The 24002-nt window shown below is 41.4% G+C and overlaps 1 protein-coding gene across 1 annotated transcript in view; it reads left to right on the top strand.

Moving 5' to 3' along the window:
* DISC1 (DISC1 scaffold protein) overlaps nucleotides 1–22190 on the top strand; it is a gene marked incomplete at its 3' end in the record, with an annotated part of 185823 nt that extends 163633 nt beyond the window's left edge. Inside the window, exons 11-13 of the mRNA XM_084261835.1 lie at nucleotides 4579–4623; nucleotides 13855–13965; nucleotides 22035–22190. Coding sequence (XP_084117961.1) covers nucleotides 4579–4623; nucleotides 13855–13965; nucleotides 22035–22190 — 312 coding nt within the window. The remainder of the gene's footprint in view (nucleotides 1–4578; nucleotides 4624–13854; nucleotides 13966–22034) is intronic.
* Nucleotides 22191–24002: the final 1812 nt, after the last annotated feature.

The following is a 24002-nucleotide window of genomic DNA, read 5'->3' on the forward strand; positions in this document are numbered from 1 at the left end:
TGAGGTTTGTGCTGTGGAGGATCACCTGTTTCAGCCCTGCCAGTCCAGGTTGTTTCCCTGGAAATTAACATTGCTCTCCTAGATGACATGTAGGCAAGACAAGTGAGGTGGCTTCTGGTTCTGGACACAGGTGTAGGACTCAGAGAGACAAGTTGCCCATTTGTTTAATGGAAGAGGAAAATGTATTTGCAGTGCTTCCATTAATCTCCTCCTCCTGAACTTTCTTTTTTGACAATTTTCTCTCTGTTTCTATCAACCATAGTGGGAATGTAGGGACACTATCCCCCTAATTTAAGATTTTTCACCTAGGTCCTTAAGCTGTGTGGTATAAATGCCTTTGGCATGCAACCTATCCTGGTGTCCTGAATAAAAAACATTTTGAGAATGTGCCAAAATCCGTTCAGAAACCGATGTATAAACATAAATGTGAAAATGCCCATCAGTGAAGGAGCTGTGGAGGTATTCCTGCATCTCTTCCCACAGTGCTCCTGGGACTAACAAACTGTAAAGGAAAAAAAGCAGCAGTTTTGTTGTAAGAATGTTAATTTGGTTTTCGTCTGTAGAAAGAGTTGAGCAACACCACTGTCTTTTATCACAGCTTACTCAGCTAGCTCTGCTTCACAGCTTTCACTATTGAGGTATAGTTAGGCATCAGTGATGACTACAACCCATTGCAACCATCAAAAACCCTCAACACAGAGATTCCGCTCTGGTTTTAGGGTTGGTCAGTTTGCTATCTGTTATACTGCTGGGGGCTGGGATGTTTTCCTTGTTGTGGGGTATAGAAGCTTTGCCCAAACAAATACACTTGAGGGAGTGAAGCTGGTAGGAAGTCAGTAGGAGTGACAGGCAGTATCTAAATTTATGGAGAAGATCTGTAGCATAAGATTCTCTGAAATCTCCTAGTAACTCACCACAAGGCAGAACATGAAAACCAACAAAAAACCTGACGCATTGTTATGTGAACTTCCAGTTTTTAACGTTTTAAAGCGCAAAAGAGAATATCTTGCTTTGCAAATAGACTTAGTTGAAAGACAAACCACTTCTGTAGCATTTAAGTGCTCTGTTACATGGTGTTGTGGGGATTGTTTTTAATTTCAAAATAATTTAATGCTTGTGGCAAAAATAAAGCAGTAGTGTGGCTTTTAGCATCTAAATTTAGCCATTTTAGCCATTCATAGGACTTTAATGGAAAAAGCTTACTGTTGTCAATTAGTACTGAACATTTTTGTCTCTATTTACCAGCAAGTGGGGACACCCAATAGAAAAGCATGTATTTGCCAAAATGCTGTGAGAAGAGTAGTTTGGCGTGGTTGCCATGCCTCTAGAATGACTGTTGTCTTCAATTGTGTCCCCTCTGTTCCCTGTTGGGGAATTTCTAGAGACAGCTCTTGGTCGTGGAAGCAAAAGGAGAGCGCAGCGTTCTTTGTGTTTAGAGGTTACTCAGTTACTTCAGAACAGCATAGCAAAGGGTAGTAATAGTGTACGTGTGCATATTTGCCTTGGAAGGTACATTTCATTCCCAGGTGATTGATTTACTTTATGGTAAAATGCTATCAACAGAGCTCTCCAGTTATTTATCATGTCATTGCTGGTTAAGTACTGTTGTGGAGGTGGATATTGGTTTTGCTGATGCATGCCCTAAATACAGGTTTTCTGCATATAACTGTATCTTACTGTGTAGGCTTCATTAGGAAACAAAATGAATAAGAAACAGAATAACAACAAGAAAAGCAAAATAGATGAATGGAAAGAACCCCTCACGTAGAGCCTCAGATACTGCTTTGCAGAGGGGTCTTTTTCAATTTTTAATTAAATATCCCTATTAGATCATAACATATGGCTTGTTCTGGTATAAAATATGTAAGGTATAAATTCTTTGAAAGTTCAGGTGTTTTACTGTCACGTGTGAGCACAGGTTTATTAACTGTCAACAGTTGCTTTATAGTCTTCATAAGTGTGTTTTCTAAGACAGTACGGATTTTTTTTCCCCCTTGGTTTATGTGGTAGACTGTGGCATCCCAAAATAATCCAGTAAATCAGGTTTCCTTTATAGTACTGTCAGTCACATGCTACAGCAGCTCAGCTTGTTAAAACATCACTGCTAATTTTTTGGTCAAAACGAAATAAAGTGAGGCTGGCAGACAGCATCCTGGGGAACAGTCTGAGTTACTTAAAAATTAAGATACGCTCCTCTCAAACACAGATCATTCATTAGATTATATTAAGAAAATGCTGAAGCAAAGTTATGGACAGTATTACTAGCCTCAATCACATCAAAGTCAGCTTGTTGTCTAATGTTGTTGAGAGATTATTGAATTTGCATGAAAATGTGTGCTCTCCAGCTGACAGCTATCTTGATGACATTAGGGTGCCCCATCGTTGGAATTCTAGTTTGTCTTTTTGTGACTAATTGGGCTTGATTTTCTTCCAGGTCTCTGAGGGATTAAAGATGGGTTCTAGTTTTTGTCCCAGAAATATGCCATACTTTTAAACTCACCACAAGTTGTTTTGCCCAGGTGGCGTGAGGTGGAAGTTGCTGTGACCAGTATTAGTTAGATACATTTCTAAAACCTAGAGTAACACTTCATTTCTCTTCAGACACTAACACCTACTTGTTCCACTGCTTATGATAATTGTGCTGTATTTGTTGCTTGTTGATAATGTCTGGGTAAACCAAACCTTTTTATAACACCAGAAATGCTGATGGTAACTAATGTGTGTGTGTGTGTGTGTGTGTGTGTGTGCCAGGACCTCCCTAACACCAAGCATCTTGATGAACATGAGAGTGTGCACGCTTGCAGGCTGGCGTTCCTGACCTATCCTTTTTTCTTCTGCTGCTGCTGTCTGGCATGCTGTGCAGTGCTCCTCTTAATCACTGTGAAGGAAAGAAACACCTACTAGATTTCAAGAAAATTGAGGTGATTAAAGTGACAAGGTAAACCCCAAATTCAGTAGTGTTACCTTTTGTAAGTCAGCATTTTTGGTACTCATCCCATCAGAGTTCTTTGTAGATCACTTCTCATTTTTTCACTGTAAAAGAAGCAGAGACCAGGGATAAGAGTAAGGGCTGCTATCTTTTCCTCACCTCTGCATACTTTGGTTTTGCCATATGGGCCAGTGTTTCAGGGTCTTTTGTAGAACATTCTGGTCTTGGGAAGATGGTCTATAATTGCAAGGCTTTTTTTGATTCACTTTTTTAAAGGTCATTAATGTTCTAAGTGATACTAAGTGGACAATCATGAAAGAAATAGTGATTAATATTTAATGTGGTGTCTGTCATTAAAAAGAAGCCATCACAGGATACAACACTACATTTTTCAGAATTTAGCAGTACCAAGAAAGCCTCTGTCAGCAGGCTGTAACTCATTAGAGATTGCATCAAGATAGCCTGTGGTCTAGGAGTTAAATGTGCAGTGTGTAAAGGACAGAGCCTTTAGAAAGCTAAATAAACTGTACATTCATTTGAGTTTTAATTAAACATTGTATTTGTAGAGCTTCAAAAATAATTTGGAAACTTTAAATTTAATCTTCATTTTAAATGTCAGCATTAAGCATCAGTGAAAGTCAGTGTTTGAGTGTTTTTTGTTTTAATCCAAGCTGGAAAGGATTTCTGGGACAACAGGCAGCTGGCTTGAACACAGTGATCAGATCATTGTTGTGCAGTCACACACACGTTGCTGTGCAGGAGGATGCCCCTTAGCTGCCTGTGATACTGTTGGGTAGTATCTCCTGGCAAAAATGCTAACTCTTGAGCTGGAGATTGTAGCATCCCGGTACACTTAATGCTTAAGAGTATTGTGCAGTAGAATGAAAATCAGAAAATTAGGTAAAAGAAGTCTAAGCAACCTCTTTTCCGATAGATTACTGAAAATAATACCCCATAAAAATAACGATCTTATGTCAGAGTAATGATTTTGTACTTTATTTTATTTATATATATATATACACACACATATGTATATATGTGCATACCTGTGATATTAAGTATTACCCCACCAGTGGAATATCCCTATCTCAGTTTAAAGATTATCAATGCTGTTATGTGTGATAAGTATTAATGATTTTCCAATAATATTAACATGAAGCTGCTTTGCTCCTCAGCCAATGAATGCAATGTTGGCTAATTTCTTGCAGACTTTAAGACAAGGCAAAATTTGTAAGAGGAACTAACTATACTTATCCCATGTTCCCAATACAAAACATCAGTGTGGTCTCTCATTTCTCCTGCCCAAAATCACTTACAGGGTGTGCCAAAAAAAATAGGTCCATAAGAGCGAGATAGAAGAGTCTGTTTCGATCTGTAGTTAGACCTTCAGTTATAGAAGCAGTATTCCTTGCGGGTTTTAACTGGGAAGCCAAAGGCAGGCTTTAATAAAATGTATTCAAATTCAGCTTTAAATATTGGGTGCCTGCCACTGCTCCATTATAAACGGAACTGAAATGTTTCATGTGGGGGGGGTAAACTGATGTAATTGTTCAGCTTATATAACTTTTTAATGTGCTATAAGTTCCATTGAAATCTTACTGTTTATGTAGCATGTATCTACTGTATGCTTAATAATTTATCTCTAGCAGGTTATGGAGGACATTTCATTTGGAGCAGAGGGTCATTTATCTGAGGTAAGTGTTTTCTAGGCAGTATAAAGTGGTGATATTGTACAGACGCCTCTGGGTCTCAATTAGAACTAATGACACTTGTTTTTGTAGTGTTACCTTTGGGTAAGAATTGCCAGAGACTCTGGAAGCGTCTAAGAAAAGCAACACAGGCACAACCAGAGTGAGCCCGTTCCTTTTTTCCCCATTGAAGAAACAGCAAATTTGTTACGTATTTCAGGGAGTTTATGGTTAAATCCTGTGCTAGTGCTTTTATATATACCAATGTTTGGGTGAATGCGTTGGGGAAAAGTAGGACCAATAATATTTAACCAACCTCAGTGTAGCACTGTAATGATAATTAGGAATAGAACAAAATCATGATGCTTTACTCGTTGTGTACTGATGAAGGTACCTTTGAATTTACTTTTGAAGTAGAAAAGCACACTGCAGCAGAATATATCTAATATATTTAAGAAATCTAATATATTTAAGAAAGTCTGGGACAATTGAGTAACATGAGATGCATTTACTGTGAGAATAAGTGATGAGAAAAATCTGCTTAGGTACAGAAATCTGCACACAAACTAAGGGTTTAGGCAATATATATGTAGGGGGAGTTATGCTGGTCCTGAGAGCTGTACCGATGTAGTCAGGTCCATTTGTATAATGGTGTGCCTTGGGTTGCAACTTATGTATTAGGGAAATTTAGTATCCAAGCATTGTGTCCAGCCAGCAAATTATTTACATGGGTAAGTAACCCCCAGTTCACCTTCTGCAACAACACACGTGCCACCTGTCAAGTTCAAGTGACAAGTGCTCAGCCAAGCAAACGTTGAATAGATAAATAAATAAATAAATAGAACGCAGGTTGGGATAACTACTCAGACGAGGCATTTCTTTGGATTCCCACCAACGAATCCAAAGACTGTGGAGAAGCTGAAATGCTCCGAGAAAGATAATGCAACTGCAAGACCAGGCGCAGATTGTTGACCTTGTGTACAAGGAGACTGTGACACGTGAGCGTGCCTGGGATAGGCTGCTTGGCTGTGCGTGAGCTCAGCATAAATAAAAACAGGAAGCCTTGAGAGTGAAGGTGAACTTTGCAGAAAATGCAAATAGCCTTAAGAAAGGCTATCAGTGAACTTTGTGAATGAAAGCAAAACTGTGCAGGTGCTTGCGTCCACAGATGACCTGAAGCAGGGGCAGGTAGTCCCATGGGATGGCGGTAGCAAAAAGCCCTACTGCCAACAGGGCAAAATCCTTGAGGGTACGTTGGTAGTGACAGCTGCCAAGGCAGCAGAATACTTGCTGGAAACCAAATATTGTGGATCATCTAGATCAGAGCAAAGGAGAGCACAACTGCCTGCTTGTGTCCAGCAGTGATCTGCTCTGGGACAGCCCAGCCTTTGACTGAAGCTGTTCTTTTGCTTAGAGGGAGAGATGCCATGAGCATATGAGTGTGATGTGTGTGCTGGGTTAACAAATGCACCAGAGCTTAAAAGTATAGAAAGCTGCTGCTATAGAAGTATTCACTAAGAGCTTAGTATCTTAGAGTCCACACAAGCAGAGGAACTTTTGCCCTCTTGAAGTTTTGAGGAAGAAAAGTGCATAAAGTGAATAGAGAGCAGCGATATAAGTAAAGGAAATGGAAATCTGCTAAAAAGCCAGGCTCTACCACACTGTCACAGCTGGGTTGATGTTGACTTGTAGGCAACACTATAAAAGCTCTCTGAAACTGTCAGCACCCTGTAATATGTCAAGGCTTTGCCTATATGTTCCTTTGATGCTTTAGTTCCCCAATCCACTCTCATCAGTCTCCCCACTGCCTGCAGGAGAGGACCCTGTTAGTTATTCCACACTGTTGCATCTTAGTGACTCGGGAGCAAAGATGAGGGTGAACAATGCTGGGAACCACCTATAAGTGATACCCAGCTATGCTGACTCCTAGCACAGCAGGGTGCAGACACTAGAAAACTGTTTGGTGCTTTTGTTTCTTTTCCAAGTCCTGGCTCATTGTGATTTTTTATTGGTAGTCAGTAAGTAGCCTCATCCTCCCACAGCAGGAACTGGAATTGTCCCAGTGCACACTCATTTTAAGAAGTCTGCACTCAGGGAAGATCTTCAGTCTATTAGAGTTGAAATTGGGAAGACTGCTGTCACCCAGACCACAGCAGGGTGCTGGAAGGCAGTGGAAAGCTCTGTTTCTGTGTAGATGCTTTTCCAAGGACACTCCTCCATAGCTGCAATGGAAGATGTGTGAGGGGAAGAATTGCCAGTCGGGCTGTAATTTTGATGAGTCATTTAGCAGTCCCATGGGGTGGTGTATTCCTGTGGAGGGGGAAAGGGGATCAGGGCAAGCAAAGGGAATGTGGGCAAAGCATGTGACAGTGGGGAAGAGGTAGGTCACAGTTATAAAACAGCTGTCTGGGAAGCTTTATGCTTGAATTGTTGCATATGAGAAACTGAGGAGAGTGTTGTAGTGCTGCAGTCACCTAAATGCACGTAAACCGGCTGATGGAACAAGCCTAGGAGCCTGCAAGGGGAAGGTGGCAAGGGCAAAAGTAGTTGGGAAACAACCTTCTGAGAAAAGCAGATAAGCACCTCCATGACAGAAAAACCTCACCTATGCAAAATCGAGGAAACAACAGGTGAGTTTCCATGGGACAAAATCTGTAGGAGAAGGAATCAGCAGATGAACTTTGGTACCCTTCAGAAGACTTCATGCTTATAGTACAGCACCACTTCTTGTGCAGGAAAGAGCAAACACAGCGAGAGACTGCGTGTCTATGTCAGCAACTCTTCAGTGGCCCTCAAGAATTCTAAAAAGGAAAGGACAAAAGTCTTCCTAAGGATGAGCCTTAAAGGGTACTGCACAGTGTCAGGGTGAACCAGCAAGAGCACTGAACACACCGAGCTACCGCAAACTAAAGGTGTGCAAAGTGGCAGGGGAGGTCAGGGATAAGCTGTAAAGGATGGGTGAAAGAACGGACATGTGGCTTCTAACGAGAAAGGTGAACAAGAAAACAGTGAAATGAGAGCCAGAGGGCAGAGGATTTTTCTTCCTTAATTTCTTTGCTTTAAGTCTTTCTAAAAATGACAAACTGTGCTCTTAGTATTCACTACAAGTTAGCAAGTGATGACCGCAGTAGAGGATCCTAAAGCAAGTGAGATGTACTCAAGTCAGGCTAGACTGATGAAATTTCTTCTGAGTGCATAGGAGCCAAGAAAAACAATCTCCAAACCATTAACAAGCTTCTTTGAAAACTCCTGGAGGAAGCCTGAAGCCCTAGGGAATCAGTAAAAGGCAGACTTGGTATTTGCCTTTAAAAAGGAGGTAGGCCAGGAGTTTATGTGCCAGTCAACATAATTTCAATTAGGATTAGAATTCCAAATGCTCTTGATAGATTGAAAGAATAGCCTGAAATCAATAAGATGGGATATGTTAAAAGACAGGTGCAAATTACATTTGAGGAAGAAAAAAAAGTTGGATTTATGTATACAGATGGTAAATAGCAGCTAAGGTGACAATAGTGCCGAAGCAAAATCTAGGGTTATAGTGGACTACAAATAGAGTGGGATTCGTTACCTTCATCCTGTTGCAAGAAAGGGCAAATGTCATTTGCAGCCTCATTAATGGGAATGTCAGTTATAAGACAGAAATAATTACTGTGCTTAGCTGAGAATGTCAAAGCCTCCAGAGGACGACAGGGCTGGTCTGGGTACCTCACACTGTAGAAGATGGGAAAAGGCTGAATAAAAGAAAGGAGTAGAGTACCACACATTATTTTCTGAGTAAGAGATGAGGCCTGTTCTTAGCAGTCACTTTGCTGCCTTCATCTACAGCAGCTGCCCACACAGGGCAGGAAGTCTGGGATGCAGAGCAGGAACAACTGCTTCTTCCACCTGCACTTTGGACACTCTGTGGCTGCGTAGCTCATAACTGGACAGCACGGGTGCTCAGTCTGTACATGACTGAGGCATCTGCTCAAACAGGATGAGCATATGGATAGTTGCACTTTGTTCCTAGAAATTATTTCAGAGGTGCCCTGGCCTGACATTCTGGAGTTCCAAGTACTCAGTTCCTATTAACTTCTGCAGGGGGTGAGGGTAAGCCTGCAGCACTTCTCCCAACAGTAAGTTGCTGTTCTAGCCGTGTACCATAATGTGAAGTGTCTGTCTGCATGGGCAACTTTTTGGAGTTGTTATTTATGTTATTTTGAATTATTTTAACTATTATAAAACAGAAGGGATTTAGTACAGGTGAAAGAAATCTGGCCTTGATGTTCTTCATAAGGTCTTCTAAAGCTTTTCTCTTGCTGGGGTTATGATATTGTTAGTTGTAAGTAAGGCAACACCTTTTTACAAAAGTTCCCCTGTAGGAAGAATGAATTTTAAGGATATATCTGGGAATCCTGCTTCTCAGCACAACCACCAAAGACTCTAATAGGGGCTCTAATCCCCAATAGATTAATCTAGCTACTGCAATACTGATTCTTCTATATAAAATTGCTGAACCAGATCCAAGAGCATATGGAAGGTGTTTGCACTGGAAAAGCTGATCAGACATTTTCCTTAAGTAATGTTGTTGCTCACAGGTGACTGAAATGACTTGTAAAAGGGTAACGTGAAATGCAAAGCACAAAAGTGGGAGCCACCCCCTCTGTTCTTAATTCATTATGCTGATGCTCCAGCTGTGCATCAGCTGGAACACTGTCTCTTCTTCCTGTGTCAGACTCGAACATCTCTGGGAGAGAATGAGAATTTCTACTTTGCGTGAGAAAGCTGAAGACTTTCACCTTGAAAAGCAAATCACACCCATGTTTGTGCTGCTTTCACCTGCTTAAGGATTTTCTGGGAGGAGGGAGGGGAGAAAGGTGGGATAAATTCCAGCCAGTTACATCCCCTGTTCACGGAAAAATCCATAAAGCAATATTGCATCTCAGCTCTCTCCTGACTCCGGCAGTCTCTCCTAGCTGCTTCCTAAAAGCGCTGTTAGTGCAAAAATAACCAAAGGAGTCTTAAGACTTACAGTAGCTTGTAGCATTGACATAACCTACAAGCTTGGATGAATTGTGTTTTATTAATATGTTGAGCTGGAGGCAGAGTCCACTCTCCTCTCGGAAATATTGTTGATCAGTGTAAAGTGCCACTTTCCAACCGGGAGCTGTTCTGAATAGTTTGTGTGGAACTGACAGCGGTTTCCCTGCCTACATAGACAAATGTCAAATAAAAATGTTACTGGTGACGTTGCTAGGCATGAAAGGCACGAAGAGAAATCTTCCCTTGCTCCTTCTCTGGGTTATCAAACTTTTTTGAAGCAAGGCCCTGGGGCAGAAGCTGTGGAATTGGTTGAATATTTAGAGTTATTTTTGAGAGCAGCGTACTTTTTTCCATCTCATTTATAACTCCTCTTGATGTTAAAATAAAGTTAGCGTTCTCAGCATGACCACATCCTTCCAAGCCAAAATAAACAAGGCCATAGATGCATGTTCTAGAAAACCATCATTTATATGACGACCTTCCTGCGTTTTTCACGGCGCGCCTGTAAGTGTGTTTCTGCTTATGTGAACTATGGAGGGTCTTCTCATTTCAAGTAAAAAGGCAGCTGTGTCATGTTAGGTGCAAAACCAGTTCATCTGGACACTACTTTTGCTATATTAAAGAGGGACTGAGTGGTGAAATACCTGCTAAGAGTTTATGATTAATAGAAAACAGCCCTTAGCTTTATGGAGACACGAACAAGTTTGATCTGATTTTTCCTTATTCAAATTTCCTTGCTTTCCTATATTGTTGTAACAATTCTACATTGAGCATGTTTTCCTAGTATTCATTGCTCATTTGTCTTAATTTTTGAAGTAATCAAGATTTTTGTTACATTTTTAGACAGTTCATTATGTACTCAGAATGTGATCATTCAGGAGAAATAAGTTATATTTTTTTCACATGAGATAAAACGGACATTTTACTTTAAGTTGGAATTTAAGAATGTAGTTGACAAGGGAATTAAAGCCAGTGAGTCAAAACCAATGTGCTCATATTTCTAAGGATGTTTAGTTGAGACATGTGCACCATTGAAGACATGCCTGGAATTGCAAAGGGGTAGAAGCTACTAGCTGGTCATCATTTTAGATGTGCTTTCGGAGTACTAGGTTTTTACAGTTTACTGACTCTTCCAGCCTGAGACCCAAGTTCCTTCAAGCAACTGTCATCTGTTCTTGTGTGTGTCACAGAATAAATCCCTAAAAACTTCCTATTGATATAAATTGCCTGGGTTAGTCCACTCCCCAACAGCATATGGAACCTTGCTGGTGTACTGAATAATGATTTAGCAGCTTGATGGAAGACTTCTGTCCCTGGTCTTGAGAAAAGGACGTTCCTAATTGCTGTAGGGAGAACGTGTACCTTCTCCTCCCCTGTTCCCATTTTAAAAACAATGGGTTGCTTTTACGTCTATGAATTCTGTGGGGTGCTGCTGTGGATTCTGCTGTTTGGTTGTTGTCACGTCCCACCAGGTGGGTGAAAGAGAGAGACTCAGACTGGACCCCCTTGCTTTCTAAACTCCTTCTCTGAGAGGAGTCTGGGTGCGGCTGGACCCAGTCCTCCTCTCGGACCTATTTGTCGTGTCCCAGCAGATGGGTACATGTAAAGTTAACCCTTTCTGCTTGCCCCAGGGGCCCGGTTAACCCTCTCCTAGTTAATCTCTTAACAACCACACTGGGGAGATGAGCTTCTATAACTCTCTGCGTAGTGCTGGGGAATGACAGCAATTACCCAGGAGGTCCAAGCAAAGCACAACAAAAGCGAGTACAATTATAGAGCTTGCAAACAAAATCACACCACACTACATATAGGGAGCAATGGATTACAATTAGTAGAATTTAGCAAAACTGGAAACTATTATGTGTGGAGAGTAAGGTTAGAAGTTGAGAGAGAGATTGAGAAAGAGGAAAAATGAAGAAGATATCACCACCCAGGGATCCAGCATAGATGGTCATGAAGTTATAGTACTTTGATGTTGAGTGCGCACCAGGTGTCCCGATTCTGCATCTTTTATGCCACCTGTCCCCACCCTTCTGTGGAGGCCAGGCATGTCTTGTGCAGAGTCAGGGTTGAGTTGTAGAATGTTCTGGAAATGAGTTTGTGGGGAAGTGGGTCCCATGTCATTTAATGCCCCCAACAGGGCTGATGGATCAGAGACCCTGTTCAGTGGCCTTACACAGGATTTTAGCAAGAAGGCGCTTTGTCTCCACAGGGCCCCACTTGCCTGTCACTGTTCCTTATTGTATAAGGGCAGTATCCTGTTTATCACGGTGGCTACTGACTGAGGGGCTGCCCTTGCAGGGAGAGTGTCCAGATGGTTTATTGAATGAGGAGCCCACCTAAGCACAGCGTCCAGTTTGTCAGAGAGGCTGCTTTGAGATCAGGACTCTACGGGCCCTTCCAGCCTTTGGAGGCTGGGAGCCCTAGTTGAAATGCCCCACAGATTTGGAGGATGGGAGGCCTAGTCTAAATGCCCCACAGATGCTTGCAGGATTAAGCCCCTCGTGAGGCAAGAGCCAAGGCACAAAACGTGACCCTGCCTCTGAGGGTTCTGTTATCTTGCAAGGCAGATAGTTTGAGAGAAACCACTCATTCTGGTTCCTGTGAAATGGTAGTTGGAGCAATACAGTTGTCACGAAAAATGGCTGCTGGGGTCTTGTCCATGGAGCCAAGGACTCAGACAACTGGTTCTCAGGTTGCGCTTTGCTGTCACTGAGCTGTGGGTGTTTGCAGTAGAAGTTCTCTCCAGCTCACTCACCCAGGGTTTGAGCTGCAGCTGGTTGTGAACCCGTGCGATCTGCTGAATAGCCATGTCTGGCAGAAGACCTAGGAAGGCAGAAAGGTCAGAGCTCGGCGCTGCAGCAGAGGACATGCCAGCAACCAGAGCTCTCCTGACATTTGACACTGTGTCTACACTGTGTGACGCAAAGCGAAAGGATAGCATAGAACTGAGGTCTGGTAAATGTGTTTACCAAAAAATGGATTGTTTCACAGTGGGCGGTGTTCCAACAAGTGTTAGCATGATTTCTTTGGAAGGCCTCTGATTGAAGGCTTTATTTCCCTTAAACAGCCACTGATGCCTGCTATTACAGCAACAGACCAGTGTGAAGGGCTCCGAGCACTTTTCTAAAGGACAAAAACTGTCTGAAAATTGTGCATGGCCACATGTGCAGCTGTCTGTACAGAGGAGTGCGTATACTTAGGTCTAGAGAAAATCCATTTTTCTGTATTCCAGCTGATGGACAACTCTGGTGTTTTCAACGTGGCTCCAGCAGAGCTTTATCCTCAGTACCATCATCTATCTTTTCCTTACAGATAAACCCTGTCATTCACTGTAGACAGCACAGCACCATGATGTTTTGGGAGGGAGAGGAGAGGCTTGTCACAGTGCTGTACGAATTGGTTGATCTCTCCCACCTCAGATTTGCTGCTTATTTGGGTCATTTCTCAAAGTAATAGTCAATAGAAAATATGAAAGATACAAGTTACCCTTGTGTAATGCATCTGAAAGCAAACAAACTTATGGGAAGAACTTTGCAACTGGTTTAAAATGTGCAGTTTAAAAACAGAGTAAGTCTCTGACTGTATATGTTGTAACAAAAGAACCATTATTTTTGAAAATTCAGTCTGGTATCATGCTAACATAGTAAAAAAATGTGTGGCTTCATCTTGTCATTGCAAAGACTTTGATGCATTTTCTCTGATCACTTGAGCAAAGTCCCTAAGTATTCTAGCCAGAGTTTTCCTCAAAACAGTACATACGTTTGTGTTTATAAGAGATGCTGAAAGTGATGCTGATTGAAGTATTTAAATGACCTAAGAGACTAAAACATATTTACATGAGCAACTCAAAATTTAGGAACCTAAAGGGTGTAGTCAGCATGAGATTTCCCTCCACCTGTTGTGGTGAGACAAGAGGGAAGAGGGAGAGCCCTTCACACCCCTTTAATCCTCTGATGAAAGTGAGATCATAACATTTTTCTGCTGGGAAATAGACTGAGGCCACAAGCTGGTTCCATTTCATGTAACTCACCAAATTATTATATAATAACAACTTTATGTTTCTCTAGTGGGATTTTGCTTTTGGGCTATGTCTTAGCACTACAAAGTATCATATCCCCTTGCTAATATTTTATTTTCCCCGTAATTTCATGCAGATTTGATACAGAAAAGTGCAGTACGCGGCAAACATGTTTTCTTTTCAACTTCCTGTAGGAGTTCTTCATATTTTCCGCAGAGTTGGGGGAAAAATGTGAAGCAATAAGTGAGAAATTGGTGCATCTGGAAGATCAACTGCAAACTTCCGTTTGCAGAGTTGATGAAGGAGTTATTCATATCCTTTTCGGTGCAGCTATAGATACATATCGGTCAGCGTAAGTATGCGTGAGAAATACTTGCCGTTCAGATTCCTGTGGGGTACTGGTGTTTACTGGAGATGAAACACATTAAGAAGGGGAGAATTGATTGTCTTGCTGAAGTGGGCGTTTCTGTTGTAGCGGCAAGTTTTCCTACAGCGCGTTTTCACTGTGGGTTGATCCAGCTTTAATTGATTTAAACAGTATTTAGTTCTTTGTAACTTGAGATTAGGCACTGAAAAGCCTTTATTCTGCTGTTAAAACCCTTTTGTTTGTAACACTCATAGAAGTAAATACCTAGTGTATCAAGAGCTGCACAGATAAAAGCATCCATGCAACCTGCCTTTCCCAATGTGATTTATTTAAATGCTACATCATTGACTCACACTGTGCATAAAGTCACGTCATTTGGGTTTTTGTTGTTTTTTTTTTTAAATGGCCAGCAGATGCATCATGTGGCATCCTATGCAATTTAATCTGCCTCTAACACTCCAGTGCAAGTAACCAGATGAGATCTTGTCTTATAAAGCACCCTTATCTCTTTCTGCACTTCGTCTGTCATTCAGTATCTGATTGAAGATTGCTTCATCTTCGAGGCATTTGGTGGACCTACATCTGTGGACATTTTTCAAAATTTAAGAGCACAGTATTGTTTCATTTGTAACTTTCATAGAAAAGCTTATCACAAAACAGATTTTCCTCTTCTAAGAAAGGGAAAAGAGAGTAAGAACTGGTACATCTGAGGAAGGTGGTAGCTCTTAGTTGGTTAGGTTAGAGTGGAGAAGAGATGACAGGCCACAGAAGAATGAAGAGAGATGAATAAATTCAGGTCGGAGAGATTAGCAGAAGAGGCCTTACTTACAAACTCCTAAAGGTGAGTTGGGATGATGATGGTGCTAGGAAGCCTTCAGTTCCTCCTAAGCTGAGGCAGGCAATCCTGCAAGAGACAGTTTAGAGAAAAGATAATAAATAGAGTGTGTGGAAATCTTGCTGTGTTTTAGGTGATTTGGCACCTATTGCCTGTTGATTGCAAAGTTCTTATTCTAGAAACTTGGTTTCTTGAAGGGAGTGTGTGCTGGGGGTGTACATCAGAGGGGAGAAATCCAGTTACTAATTTGTTGCTGCTTAAAATCTTTCTTTTCTAAGTGTTTCAGTGTTCTGAAAGATTATTTTCTTGTATTTACCACAGGCCAGTTTGCAATATTCTTTTAATTATATTTACAGCACACGTGCTCAGTTGCAGTTGTGTTTCCCCGATGCTGTTTGTCAGCATTCTTTTGAGACCTATATAGGTGTGTATGTACCTTCTGTGTGTGCAGAGCTTCAAATTCCTTCCTCCCTTTTGTATACTTGCTCTCAAATTAGCTTTTCTCATTGACTCTAATAGAACAACACTGAGGGGTTCTTTGCAGTAGACTTAAGTACAGAGTCAAGCCGGGCAGTCAGCTTTGATCATAATTACAGTTTACTAAGGTGAAATAAGCTGGAAAATGGCTTTTTTTTTTTTATTCCTGATGAAAATAAGCTACCAATATCAAAAATAATAGTATTTGTACTTTCTATGGAGTGTGTATATTTCTTTGTAGCTGTTGAAACTGTGAGAGTTAGTTAGAAACCCAAAATCTAGCTGTCGAAAGTTTGAGGAGAGCTGAAGTGAAGATTAGGCTCGCTCTAAGCCACAATTGCCTGATACAGATCTGATTTTTCTCTATCAGTGAAATTCAGCTCACGTTATCTAAATACAGAAGTGCACGCTGTGTGATATCCTGGTCCCTTCTAGCAAGACCATCAGTCGCAAAATAAGAAACCATGTTTAAAACATAGGGACACAGAGAGAAGCAGTTCAGCATTTCAGCCACCCCTCATTGACATTCAGTTGCTATTTCAGAGGTAGTCCGGATCAATGTGCATAAAATGTTACCATCTGGCATGCGTAATCGCTGTGCTGTACTTCAAAAAGGAATGAGAAAAATAGCTACCACAGTGCTACAGACCTGTAGATTGGATTTGGTTGGGGTTTTTTTTAATAAAAACTGCTCAGTGCCTATAAAATAAACTTTCACTTATTGGTAACTTGCCTATATTGCAGGAACTGGCACTGAGATTGGTGCCAGTAATTTGGACTCAGTAGAAAATCCACCTATTAATCATAAATTCTATTGTATGCTTGGTATTTTATTTGGGTTTAAATAAAACAATTTCTTATCCTGAATATTGGACAAAAAGAATCTGTATAGCTGTGAGAGCAGGAGATTAAAGATCTGGAACTGTAGTGAAAGCAGGATAAGTTTTTCAAACTCTTGTTCGCTGGTTATTTTTGCCCTTTCCCCTCATCCTCCAAAAACCTGCCTTACACGTGAATGTTCCAAACAGCTATTAGGTCAGAGATCTAACTGGGGGCTGCACAGATGTAAATTAGTCCTGTTGTCTGATTATTAAAAGGCTTTTAAAGACCCCACTGAGAAAAATAAATTCCTGATGCTCTCAAGCCATTTGCCAATGTTTAGTGTGTGTCATAGCTTTGATTAATAATTAAGTTTGTATTAGAAGAAAAGTCCCAGATGTCATTGTTTTTCATTCTACGTTTTGATGGCATAGAACTCTTAAATCAACCATGCTGCTTGTCGTAATTGCCAGCACGACCTGAACAAAGGAGAAACCCAGTGATATTTCTTGGTCCTCAGTATATGCCCAGACGCACTTGGGATTGTCATTTATTATTGAAGCCTTTCACAGCGAATATTAAACTGTATTTTTGTATAAAAGCCATCAAATAGCATGGGGGGTGGGGTGAGAAGGGAGAGCTCCTCTGTAGCACTATGACATAAATACTGAATTCTGTGTAGTGTAACCAAACAAACCCACAAAACATTCAATTACAGTTACTCACTGGTGAGTGTATGAAAACAGTCCGCAGCATTAATCGTAAAAACCAAAGGAAGAGAGGTGATTCATTCTGGTGTCTGCAGAGCTGATGAGAGGTGTCACTTTCCTGACAGTAAAGGCCTGGAATTCCCAGTAAAATTAGATGGAGCCTATATTGCAATTTCACAGTCATTTTTGTTCTTAATTAGCAGTTACATTTTGATAGACAATTTGAATGCCTGTAACACTTCATCCTGGTGAAAATGCTTTTGTTGGACGAGAACCTGGCTGGACTATTATTATAAAAGCAATCTCCATGCCTTGCCCTGGAGTGGGCATTTTAAGGAGTTACTTTGCAAATAGAATTTGGTGCTTAAATGTTCACTGGGCATTGCAGGTCACTTGGCTAACCCTTCACCTTTAGCACGTGGTGGCCACTTGTACACACCTTGCTTTACATTTGGCATAAGTTTTTGACAGAATCAAGAGTGTAGACTTTAGCCCTGACAGTACCTCACTGAGGGATCTCACCTGGAGTGAATGTGTAAGAAATTTTGGGGTGCCAGAATTTGGATGACAGGATGGTGGGGTGTTCGTGGTGTGTGTCACATTGAAAGAAGATGGTTCCACCTTTCTTGTTCGTGCTGTGCTGGAGGTAGGTCAGTGCATTTCCATCCATGTGCTGCTGTTTCTTTGTCTTCCATTTTGTGCTGGAACAAGTGTTCTGAAGACAGATCTGATATCCAGATCACTGAAGTGATCAATTTTTTAAAGTGTTGCAGTTGTTCTGTTGGGTTCTTCTTATCGAGTATTTTTGAGGGGGTGGTACTTTGTTTTTTGTGTGGGTGTTCATTTGTAGAACCACATTTATGGCTGGAAGGAGGAAAGCAGGAATGGAGGGGGGAATGGAAAATGATTCAGGGTCCACAACCACAAGCACCCCTGTATTTTGTAAGAAATAAGCAATGGACTTCCAAAGGCCATTTTGCTGACTTGCTGTGAGAACACACAGGCCTCATATAGGAGCAGCAGGAACTTACTCTGCAGAGCTGCATTCCTTTACTCCCAAGAATGTGCTTCTAAAAGGCCAAAACCCAGGTCATTCAAAATAAATGTTGAATTGTCTTGCCTCTTTGCTGGTCCTTTGGTATGTAGCACACAGAGTCACAGAACTGTTCAGTTGGAAGTGACTTCCTAAGATCATCTGGTCCAAGTGCCTGATAAAGCAGAGTCACCTAGACCAGGTTGCCCAGGAGCACATGCAGTCAGGTTTTGAATATCTCTAAGGATGAAGACTCCACAACCTCTCCATGAAACATATTCCAGTGTATGACCACCCTCACAGTAAAAAAAAAAACCCCAAACATTTTCTGGCATTCAGATTCAAATTCCCAGTTTAGAATTTTTGCCTGTTGCATCTTGCTATGTCAGTGGATACTGTGACAAAAGTCTGGCTCTCTCTTCTTTGTTCCCACTCATCACATATTTATACAGCATTGGTAAGATCTCCCTGAGCCTTCTGTTCTCCAGGTTGAACAGTCCCAGCTGTCTCAGCATCTCTCCATATGGCAGCTACTCCAGGCCATTAAACCAGCCCTGTGCTGGACTTGCTCCAGTAAGTCCATATCTTTCTTGTACTGTGGAGACCAGAACTGGACCCTGCACTCCAGGTGGGACCTCACCATTGCTGAGTGGAGTGGAAGGATCAGCTCCCTCCACCTGCTGTCAGTGCTTTGCTTGATCCACCTCAGGATGCTGTTGGCCACCTTTACCACAAGATGCATTGCTGGTTTATGACCAGCTTGGTGTCCACCATGACCTCAAGGTCCTTTTCTGCAGAGCTGCATTCCAGCTGGTTGGCCCCCCTGTGTGTACTAGTCTAGTGCCTGAGGTCAGGAGAAATGTGTGGCTACGTTATGGGACATCTATCTGAGCTTCTGTCTCCAGCCACTGAAATGTTCCGCTATTAGGGAAGGGTAGTTGACCAGCTTTAAATGATGAAAAAAAACCACCAAAACATCCTTTTTCTCATTATTTCTGTTCTTCAAATCATCCTCTTCAGATGTCCAAAACAACTGCTGTTATTCTCCAGAATTTCCTAGGCCCTCCCTTACATCAGCCCTACGGTAGTCATTGGCTGTCCTTCCAAGGCCTTTTTATCCTACAATATACTCTTGCTTTCTAACTTTGCTTGTAGGAAGGCAACTGGTTTGTAATCTTAGCCTTTGATCTCTTTTCCTTCATCATCTTTACTAAGAGAGCAGAAGATACAGCGATGAGCCTGTTTTTTTTCACCAAAATTAAGTAACTCTACAGTAATTAGACAGACTGGCTTTTTATCTCCGTGTAAATCATGGACCCTGTCATGACGGTTGAGTTTAAGAGAGAGAGATAGAGGAAGTCAAATAGGTGTCTGCAACCAAGACAACATTAGAGCGGCATCATCCCTGCAGAATATAGATTGTGTCTGTGAGAAACCATCCCCAGGGGCTTCAACTGACTGCCGATGAGACACTGGAGAGATTCTGACAGCTTCCCACAGGAAGACAGCAGGACTAGAAAATGGTCCTAGGTGAAACTTGGTTTGACTCCTGCCTTTGATACTCACTCCATATTTGCAGCACCGGGTAGAGAATTTAAGCCTGAAGCCATTTGCACATGGACCCATGCAAAACTAAGGGTTCTTTTCATTTTTAAAATGGGTGAAGCTGTTTATCCAGACATAACCTCTGGACGTGGACAGAGATTCTGTGCTCAGCCTTGTACTGGGTATTTTGCCTAGCCATAAAGGCTCATGTAACAGTTACGAGTCTATGGCTTGTTCTGGTATTATTTATGAAGTTATTGAAACTTGCTGTAGGTAGACCATACAGTCATCTTTCTTGTTGCTCTATCTATCATGTTGGTTAAGACATTCTTTCCCTGACAACTTGATTTTCCTCAGTCCTTCAAGATTTCTGATCTGCTGGCAGTGAAAGGTTCCAATTTTGCTCTACCTGAAAAGAATTTTGTAATCACTTGGGATAACATCATGTAGTCAAAGACTGCACATCACAAGTAATTAAATTTCAGAGGCTTCACAGTGTTTATAAATGGAAACATTTCTTTCTTACCAGTTAGGATTTCAGTAGAGCATCATGTTTAAATTGCAAAGTGGTGGACAGCCCAGGACTCCTTACAAGAGGATAATAACGTTTCTAACTTCAGAGACGAATCGAAGCATAATTAATTTGCCCTTGTACGGTGCTTTGGGATCTTGGGATAGAAGTTTTGTGTATGCTGCAGTTACTTGTAATCAGACACAGTATCCTTTCAGGTTAAAGGAGCGGTCTAGAAAGGAGTAGTGTGCCTGAATACTCCTGTTGAACGTATTAAGAGTTAAGACATTGTAGTAAATGTATGTAAATACATAAAGATGAAGTTTTGAGGAACTGATGACAGAATCAAAAGCAGCCAAAAGGTTTTTCAAGGGCAAGACTGATTACCTGAAACACCAGCTTCAGATGTGTAGAACTTTCCCATGTTCCTCTCTCGTTGCAGTTTTTCAGAAGTAGCCACTCACTTTTTGCAGTCAGGTAACCTGAGGGTGCCTTTTTTCCTTGATGTTGCATTGACTTCGAGTCAAGTAAAACAACATCTCATCACGGATGAGCTCTGTAAAGGATACAGCTTGTCCTTGTGCGTTACCCTTCCTCTGCATTGTATTTTTGAAATTGGGGTGTTTCAGTGTCAGCCCATTTCATTTCCCTTGAGCCAAGTTTCTGGTTCTCTTGAAGATCATTTGATGACTTACTGCTAAAATCAACTTAACCTGTCTCTTGACCCACTGGGGTTTGCCTGTTGGGGTCCTTGCCCTTCAGCTATACCTGTCAGCGTGCATGGGGTGACTCCTAGGGCTTCTTCACGTAGACTTGGTCATTGGTCTAGAGCTTCGGCAGTCTCTGTGCTTGGTTTGCTCTCCACGTAGCACAACCTATGGAAGAGAAGGTAAGATCAGGTGTCCCATTGCACTGTGCCTGGTTCTTGCACTTGATTAATCAGTGGGTCATCTCACTGATGTAAGATTACGTTTATCAGCAGAAAGGCTGATGTATTGATAGTGCAAACTGCTTATTCCCGGGAAAGACTAATCAGAACAAAAAGCTCTCCTGCCTAGGAAGCCCACCTATTTAAAAACTTCTGCCTGTCTCAGTTGCCACTACCTCCATGCGGGTCCTACCTTCAGCCTTCAGCTGCCAGTCTGTTTCTGCTGCACCCTCATGTTCTTGTTGCCACTACCTGACACCTTCCTGCTGTCGTGTGGGGAAGGAGGGAAGCAGAAGGTCTTTTGAGAAACAGAACCCAGAGGTCCTTGCAGGAAACCTGAATTAAACGATGGCAAGCAAAATGTGGAAGACTCTCCTTTCAACCAAAGAGGTATTTTTATGAGTTATCAGATGCTTTCCAGGGAGCCTTTTTCCTTTCAATGCACAACAGCGCGACCTTGTTACTGCTGATCGCTCTGCTTTTCAGCTTCTTCAAAGCATTCACCATGAAGCCTTGGATTGCTGCGTATTTGTGTTTTCTGTGCTATAATTATACTGATAATTCAGCTAAGATTAAAGCCTTTGGGAGGGAAGTAGAGCAGAAACACTTTCTCTGCTATAAGCTAATTACACTACTTACCTGGATTCCCACCCTGCCTTGCGTAGCTCGCTGCTGCCACACAACCTGGGGTCACTCGGCTTGCGTCTTGAAGCGCTCCTGCTACCCTGTTGCCTTTACCAGGGGTCTGGTCTACCCAGGTCTGTGTCTCCAGCTTAAAAACCCACCCTCCATCCATCAGGGAACCTGTGGCTAGTGCTGCTGGCTCCGTGGTACAAGTTCCTCATCTCCTTCCTTCCCACGAGAACGGTATCCAAGCAATATCCCCCATCCCCTCCCTTTTTTTCCAAGTGCTAAATAATGCTACTTGAGAACTTCAGTTTGCCTGCTTGGATTTCTTTTTCTTTTTTTTTTTTTTTTAAGCAAGTGTGAGAAATGTATTAATATTTAATCCAAACAATTTGGAAGAACTTGAAGCTACAATTAGATAGCCATGGCCATCTGTTGTGAGCAGCAGAACAAGAATTTATTTAATAACTTGGAAGGAGAAAGGGGACTGCCAATCACCTATAGATTTATTCCTTAATAAAGCTTGCACAGTCTCTGCAGAGGGAGATCCAGGTGGTGAAGGAGACACTCCAGACCGTGCTGGTGCAGCTTCAGGCAGCCAGGGAGGCAGGAGAAGAAAAGGCTGGAGACTTTCTCTGTGACAGCTGGTGTCCAGGAAAACAAGACTTGAAGGAATAATGAGCAGAAAGAGCTGGTAGGATGACATTAATTCACAAAGGGCTGCTTTTAGTAACTGAATACTGTTTTACCAAGCCTCAGGGATCTCTCCTCTCCCTGCATAACTAATAACTAAATCAATTATGGAGAAACAGAGCCTGGAGGTCTATCATCAGAAGTATTCCACACAGCCTCACATGTTTTGGCACAGATTGGGAAACAGCTTTCAGAGCAGAGCAGCCCCTGTAAATGTGTAGATTACAAATTGATACATTTCAAGGGAGTCTGCAAAGTTTCCTTTAATGTCGGTGAAATGTTCTCCTTGAAGCCTGGTAAACAGTATCTGTCTTCTTTACTGGTGGATTATTTATATTTTGTTTCCCTCTGATTTAAAAATGTAGTGTTAAAGCTGGAACATCTAGTATTTCTTGAGAAATAGCTGTAAGAATAATGTCTCTTTTTTTTTTCCTTTGGCTTTAACAGCTTTCTTGCACTGAATGTATTTTCACATTCCTGACAATAATTAAATCAATAGGATGAAATTCAAGCTAACCAAATTCTTTCAGCTGAAATTTGGACCTCGTTTACTCGATGGTGTTAAGGACCGTGGAGGTAACTAAGAGCAGCCTCTGCAGCAGTAGTCTAACTCTTCTCATTTAAGTATTAATACAAACTTGTTTTAGTATTATAGAGCTGTAAAGCACAAAAAACATATAATTATTACTGTTGGTGATTTATGTTCCTTATATTTAAGTATTGTATGAACAATAAGTCATTTAAGTCTCCTTATAGAGTTTATTACTGTAATTCTATTACTTTGATCTTCCTCATAAACTTCAGAGTGAATGCAGGGTTTTTTTGCAATGGACACACGTATGTGTGTGTATATATTATACACATACTTAAACGTGTATTTTTATAGGAAATAAAAACAATGTTCAACCGAAGTCAACTAGTATACGTGACCTGTATTTAGGTCATTGTTCAAAACAGTTAATGCTTTTAGGAATTTCTCATTAACACCTTTAGAAATTCCTCATGTACTCTTACATTGTTATACAAGTATCTCTGCTGTCACACAAAAAAATAATGTTTTCTTCTGCCATTTGTTGTAGAAGGTGAATTTTAAAAAAATCTATTTTTTTAAGGCCATAGGTGAAGTAAAACTGTCTTGCAATACTGTACTTAAATTTTAATACTATTTTTCTGACATTGTTAAGAATGACTTTTTTTTTCTGCTACTTTTGCTACACAGTTTATAGCCACATTGTGAAAAAGTCTTTGCAAATTTCAAAGGTCACTGGACTACTAGACCACTAAGATTGCATTCATTTTCTTTATGTGTTTTAATACTAGTTGAAACTTCTACCTCAATGTTAAGAACATGGGGGGGTGCGGTGGGGGAGGGGGAAAAAGTGCCAGGCAGCTGAGGCACACAACAGGATTTTAATTGGAACCAGGAGTGTATGGTTGTCAGACCAGGGGAGCAGAGCTCAAGTGGGTTCTGTAGTCTTCAGATCCTCAGGGTGGAATTATAAACCCATAATTCAGAACATGGTTGACTTTTCTCATTGTATAGCATATGGGTCAGTATCTGTGGTGCAGTAGGCTCTTGGATCTTCACCTTGTATTGACTCTGCTCCTTGGTTCCCATCCCCACTCTTGAAAGGAGATTTCTCACTGCTCCTGCTGTTTGACACATTTCTTTCTCCAAGCTTTTCTGGACAGTCCCTGTTCAATACCTCCCTCCAAAGCATAGATTTCTGAATCACCTCTGGCCAAAGGAGCAAGACCTTTGTCTCCAGTTCAAGGTGGATGAACAAGCACCAGCAG

The sequence above is a fragment of the Gallinula chloropus genome, assembly GCF_964237585.1.
Source record: "Gallinula chloropus genome assembly, chromosome: 3".
NCBI lineage: Eukaryota > Metazoa > Chordata > Aves > Gruiformes > Rallidae > Gallinula > Gallinula chloropus.